This window comes from Protobothrops mucrosquamatus, unplaced genomic scaffold, assembly GCF_001527695.2.
Source record: "Protobothrops mucrosquamatus isolate PMUCROS unplaced genomic scaffold, P.Mucros_1.0 scaffold3155, whole genome shotgun sequence".
In the NCBI taxonomy this organism is placed as follows: Eukaryota; Metazoa; Chordata; class Lepidosauria; order Squamata; family Viperidae; genus Protobothrops; species Protobothrops mucrosquamatus.
Genome location: NW_015389155.1, coordinates 7760 through 14238, shown reverse-complemented (window position 1 = coordinate 14238; position 6479 = coordinate 7760). Strand labels below are relative to the sequence as shown.

General features: G+C 42.8%; 1 protein-coding gene across 1 annotated transcript in view; it reads left to right on the top strand.

Annotated features, from left to right (window-relative positions):
• The window catches only part of LOC107297138 (transient receptor potential cation channel subfamily V member 1), a gene marked incomplete at its 3' end in the record, with an annotated part of 17603 nt that overhangs the window by 4283 nt on the left and 6841 nt on the right, over positions 1-6479 (top strand). Inside the window, exons 3-5 of the mRNA XM_015826496.1 lie at positions 1928-2080; positions 3377-3675; positions 5160-5336. Coding sequence (XP_015681982.1) covers positions 1928-2080; positions 3377-3675; positions 5160-5336 — 629 coding nt within the window. The remainder of the gene's footprint in view (positions 1-1927; positions 2081-3376; positions 3676-5159; positions 5337-6479) is intronic.

The following is a 6479-nucleotide window of genomic DNA, read 5'->3' as shown; positions in this document are numbered from 1 at the left end:
TTTCTTCTTCTTCTTCTTCTTCTTCTTCTTCTTCTCCTCCTCCTCCTCCTCCTCCTCCTCCTTCTTCTTCTTCTTCTTCTTCTTCTTCTTCTTCTTCTTCTTCTTCTTCTTCTTCTTCTTCTTCTTCTTCTTCTTCTTCTTCTTCTTCTTCTTCTTCTTCTTCTTCTTCTTCTTCTTCTTCCTCCTATTACTATTACTATTACCTATGGCACCCTGACCAATTGACAGCCACCCAGCCTCTACCTGACCCAATTCGGCTGTGATCTCAAATCAAAAAGGAAGTTTTCTAATCACCTTGGGGTCTCCTTTCCTTGATTTTTCTTCACGATGAGGCCATCCTTCCTTCTGGGTCTCCAAAATGTGCCTTAACAATGTGGATTTTGGGATACCTTTCCCTTCAAACCTCAGGTGGGGTGAAAAGCTTAGATTGACCCCCCTCTGACAAGAAGGTGACAGGCTGTGTGACATAGTGGGGTCCTTGGAGGTCACTTAGCTGTGCCGGCTGAGGAATTCTGGGAGATGAAGTCCACAAGTCCTAAAAGGGCCAAGTTGGAAGACCTCTGCTTGTGGACTTCAGCTCCCAGAATTCCTCAGCCAGGTACGCTGGCTGAGGAATTCTGGGAGTTGAAGTCCACAAGTCCTAAAAGGGCCAAATTTGAAGGCCCCTGAACTAGACCTTCAAACATTGAGTGAGAAGGACCCCAGCCAGCAGAATTCTGGGAGTTGAAGTCCACAGATGTTGGCTGTGGTATTCTGGGAGTTGAAGCCCACCCCTCTTCAAGCTGCCAGTGTTGAGAAACCCTGATCTAATGGGTGCCTTTGCAGGTCAGACGGCCCTCCACATTGCCATCGAGAGACGCAACATGTACCTGGTCAACCTCTTGGTCAAGAACGGGGCGGACGTCCACGCGAGAGCCCACGGGGAATTCTTCCAGAAGATCAAGGGGAAGCCGGGATTTTATTTCGGTAAGGTCGGGGGCCAAGTTTGGAATTCTTGTGCCTTGTCCCAAAACAACCCTTAATTTGCCTTGAAGAGACTATGATTGATGCCTCTGTTCTGATCAGCCTGATCTGAGGCAGTTGGGAACAGTTGGGTTGGTCTAGATGACCTCTGAGGTCCCTTCCAGCCCTGTGATTCTATGTTCTAAAGGGACTCCCGCGCTGCTCTCCCAGACTTCCTCCATTCCATCCTTCCTTCCTTCCTCCCTTCCTTCCTCCCTCCCTCCCTCCTTCCTTCCTTCCTCTCTCTGTCTCTCTCCCTCCCTTCCTTTCTCCCTCCCTCCCTCTTCCCTTCCTTCCTTTTTTCTCTCTCTCCCTCCTTTCTTCCTTCCTTCCTTCCTCCCACACTCCTTCCTTCCTTCCTTTCTCCCTCCCTCNCGTGCTGTAACCCGGCCTGAAGCCCGACTGGAGAGGGTCTAGATAGACTGTTTCCTCCAGGTGCCGAGGAAACTGCTGTGCAACCACACTCTCAACAACCTTCGCCACAAAGCGAAGGTTGGAGACTGGACGATAGTTGGCCAATACATCTGGGTTCAGGGAAGGCTTCTTAAGGAGGGGCCTCACCACCGCCTCTTTATGCACATAGAAGCATATAGAAGCATTAAAAACAAAAATAAAGGCATAACATGCACATAGAAGCGTAGAATTCACCTGGAAGCATTAAAAGCACACATAAAGGCATAACATGCACATAGAATCATAAAGCACACGGCTGCCTTAAAAATGCACATAAAGGCATAAGATGCACATAGAAGCGTAAAATGCACATGGCAGCATTAAAAGCACACATGAAGACACAAAAACCTACAAAAAAGGTGTAAAACCAGCCCATAAAAAAAACTGCTGGACCTCGGACGGTCTTGTGGGCCACCATCTTGACTTTTTTGACCTCATCCCTGTTTCTCCTGTCCCGTTTCTCGATTCTCAGAGCCCGACACTGGCAAGACCTGCCTGCTGAAGGCCATGCTCAACCTCCACAACGGCCGCAACGACACCATCCCTGTCTTGCTGGAGATTGCGGAGAAGACGGAGAACCTGAAGGAGTTTGTGAACACCGGATACACAGACAGCTATTACCGGGGTAAAGACGGGGATGGAGGAGAGCAGTTCCTCAGGGTTTCTAATGCTTTGGGAGCTGTAGCACAGGAGGGAGGACGGGGACCTTAAAGGTCATCAAGTCCAACCCCCGACATCACTGCGGTAGAAGGTACCCCTCCAGGTACAGGCATAATGCAGCCTGCCCATCGTGCTCGTAACATGTGACGGTCGTAAACCGGGTCACCGGGTTTTGGAATGGTCATCAATTGGGTCACCCCACGACCGATTTTTGTTGTCAGTCGTTAAGCGAGAGCTAGGGTCGTTAAGAGAACCAGCAGGGCCTGATTTTTGCTGAAAAGAGGAAGCAAAACTCATCAAATGTGGTCACGTGACCATGGAACGCTACAAATGGGGGGGGGGCGCGGCCGTCGGGATTTTGAATCTGGGTGGTACGTATTCCCAGGGGGGTCCATTGCAACTTCAAATAGTCATTAAGTGATTGGGCGTAAGTCGAGGACTGCCTGTTAGATACACCTACCTCAAGAAGCGGTGAATGCTCCGACATTGGAAGTTTTTAAGAAGAGGCTGGACAGCCACTTGTCTGAAATGAGTATAGGGTTTCCTGCCTGAGCAGGGGGTTGGACTAGATGACCTCCAAGGTCCCTTCCAACTCTGTTGTAGTTGTTGTAGTTGTAGTAGTAGTAGTAGTAGTAGTAGAAGTAATAATAATAATAATAATGATAAAGTTGGAAGGGACCTTGAAGGTCATCTAGTCCAACCCCCTGCTCAGGCAGGAAACCCTATACCATTTTGGACAAATGGCTGTCCAGTTTCTTCTTAAAAACTTCCAGTGTTGGCACATTCACCGCCTCTGGAGGCAGGTTGTTCCACTGGTCAATTGTTCTAACTGTCAGGAAGTTTCTCCTAGAACTAAGGAGAAACTTCGTGACAGTTAGAACAATTGACCAGTGGTAGTAGTAGTAGTAGTAGTAGTAGTAGTAGTAGTAGTTCTTCTTCTTCTTCTTCTTCTTCTTCTTCTTCTTCTTCTTCTTCTTCTTCTTCTTCTTCTTCTTCTTCTTCTTCTTCTTCTTCTTCTCCTCCTCCTCCTCCTCCTCCTCCTCCTCCTCCTCCTCCTCCTCCTTCTTCTTCTTCNAGCTTAGAATGAAAGTCCCTGAAGCTCAGCCAACATCTGCTATCTTGAAACGGAAACCGGCTCTCAATAACATTCAGACAGACCCGTGTAAGTGCTTACACCTAGTATAGACGTTCCTTCTGTTGAAATCGCGATTCCGCCCGTTATTTCCCCCTCCCTCTCTCCCTGCTGGTTTTCGGCCTGCAGGAGAGCTGCCCCTGTCTCTAGCCGCCTGCACCAACCAGCTGAACATCGTCAAGTACCTGCTGGAGAACCCCTACCAGCCGGCCAACATCGCCGAGCAGGACTCCATGGGCAACACCGTCCTTCACGCCCTGGTGGAGATCGCCGACAACACGGCCGACAACACCAAATTTGTCACCCGCATGTACAACGACATGCTCATCCTGGGGGCCAGGATCAACCCCACCCTGCGGCTGGAGGAAGTCGCCAACCGCAGAGGGCTGACCCCGCTCACCCTGGCAGCCAAGATGGGGAAGATACAGGTAGTCCTCGACTTACGACCATTCCTTTTAGCGACTGTTCGAAGTTACAACGGCACTGAAAAAAAGTGACTTGCGACTGTATCGCAGCATCCCCATTGGTCAAGCGACCGAAGTTCAGCCACTTGGCAACTGACTCATATGTAGAATAGAATGGAATGGAATAGAAAATAGACTAGAATAGAATAGAATAGAAAATAGAATAGAAAATAGAATAGAATAGAATAGAATAGAATAGAATAGAATAGAATAGAATAGAATAGAATGGAATGGAATAGAAAATAGAATAGAATAGAATAGAATAGAATAGAATAGAAAATAGAATAGAAAATAGAATAGAATAGAATAGAATAGAAAATAGAATAGAAAATGGAATAGAAAATAATAGAATAGAATAGAATAGAATAGAATAGAGAATAGAACAGAATAGAAAATAGAATAGAAAAGAATAGAATAGAATAGAAAATAGAATAGAAAATGGAATAGAAAATAGAATAGAAAATGGAATAGAAAATAGAATAGAATAGAAAATGGAATAGAAAATAGAATAGAATAGAGAATAGAAAATAGAATAGAATAGAATAGAATAGAAAATAGAATAGAAAATAGAATAGAAAAGAATAGAATAGAATAGAAAATAGAATAGAAAATGGAATAGAAAATAGAATAGAAAATGGAATAGAAAATAATAGAATAGAATAGAAAATGGAATAGAAAATAGAATAGAATAGAATAGAGAATAGAAAATAGAATAGAATGGAATGCAATAGAATAGAATAACAACAACAACAACAACAACAATAATAAAGTTGGAAGGGACCTTGGAGGTCATCAAGTCCAACCTCCTGCTCAGGCAGGAAACCTTATACCATTTCAGACAAATGGCTGTCTGAATGAAACCCAAATTTTTCTTTTGCTAAGCAAGACAGTTATTTAGTGAGTTTGGCCCCGTTTTACGACCTTCCTTGCCACGGTTGTTAAGTGAATCATTGCGGTTAAGTTAGGAACACGGCTGGTAAGTAAATCTGGCTTCTTTCCCCCTGACTTTGTCAGAAGGTCGCAAAAGGGGATCACGTGACCCTGGGACACTGCGACCGTCATAAATATGAATCAGTTGCCAGTTGCCAAGTGGCTGAATTTGGATCACCTGGGGAAGCCGCAACGGTCGTAAGTGTGAAAAAGAGCCATAGGTCACTTTTCTCAGTGCTATTTTAACTTTGAACTTTGAACCTTTAGATTATATGATGATGATGATGATGATGATGATGATGATGATGATGATGATGATAATAATAATAATAATAATAATAATAATAATAATAATAATAATAATAATAATAATAATAATAATAATAATAATAATAATAATAATTAATAATAATAGAGTTGGAAGGGGCCTTGGAGGTCTTCTAGTCCAACCCCCTGCTCAGGCAGGAAATAAAGTCCCAGCTTCAGTCTCCCGCCTCCTCTCTTCCCCTCGGCACCAGGTCTTCGCCTACATTCTCCGGCGGGAGATGAAGGAACCGGAATGCCGTCACCTCTCTCGCAAATTCACCGAGTGGGCCTATGGACCCGTCCACTCCTCGCTTTACGACCTCTCCAGCATCGACACCTGCGAGAAGAACTCCGTCTTGGAGATCATCGCTTACAGCAGCGAAACCCCGGTGAGTCAAACCTTTCGGCACTGGGCACGGTCCCCAGGCGTTAGGGCTGCGACTCCCAGAATCCTGGGAATTCTGGGAATTTGGAAGTCCAACCTCTGGGGAAGGCCCCCCTGGGAAGCTTGGCCGGGGGATCCCGGGATTAGTGGCTGATTCAGGAGGCTCACCTAGTTTCCTTTCCCCTTTATTAGGCCATCATACTTGGAATGATTCAGGTATTCAGAGATTCAGAGATTTGGATTTGGATTTGGATTTGGATGATTCGGATTCGGATTTAGATGATCTAGATTTGGATTTGAATTTGGATGATTTAGATTTAGATTTAGATTTAGATTTAGATTTAGATTTAGATTTAGATTTAGATTTAGATTTGGATTTGGATTTGGATTTGAATTTGGATGATTTAGATTTGAATTTGGATTTGGATTTGGATTTGAATTTAGATTTAGATTTGGATTTGGATGATTTAGATTTAGATTTGGATTTGGATGATTTAGATTTAGATTTAGATTTAGATTTGGATTTGGATTTGAATTTGGATGATTTAGATTTAGATTTGGATTTGGATTTGAATTTAGATTTAGATTTAGATTTGAATTTGAATTTGGATGACTTAGATTTAGATTTATTTAGATTTAGATTTAGATTTAGATTTAGATTTAGATTTAGATTTGGATTTGGATTTGGATTTGGATTTGGATTTGGATTTGGATTTGAATTTAGATTTAGATTTGGATGATTTAGATTTAGATTTGGATTTGAATTTGGATGATTTAGATTTAGATTTAGATTTGGATTTGGATGATTTAGATTTGGATTTGGATTTAGATTTGGATGATTTAGATTTGGATTTGGATTTGAATTTGGATGATTTAGATTTGGATTTGGCTTTGGATGATTTAGATTTGGATTTGGCTTTGGATGATTTAGATTTGGATTTGGATTTGAATTTAGATTTTAGATTTAGATTTTATTAAATTTATACCCCGCCCTTCTCCCGGAGGACTCAGGGCGGCTTACAGCCAGTTTAAAACAATGATATAATACAATACAAACTTTAAAAAAGATTAAAAATAACTATTTAAATTTGGCCGCTTCTACTAAAAATTTAATTTAAAACCCCTTTAAAATACCCCTAGGCCAGTC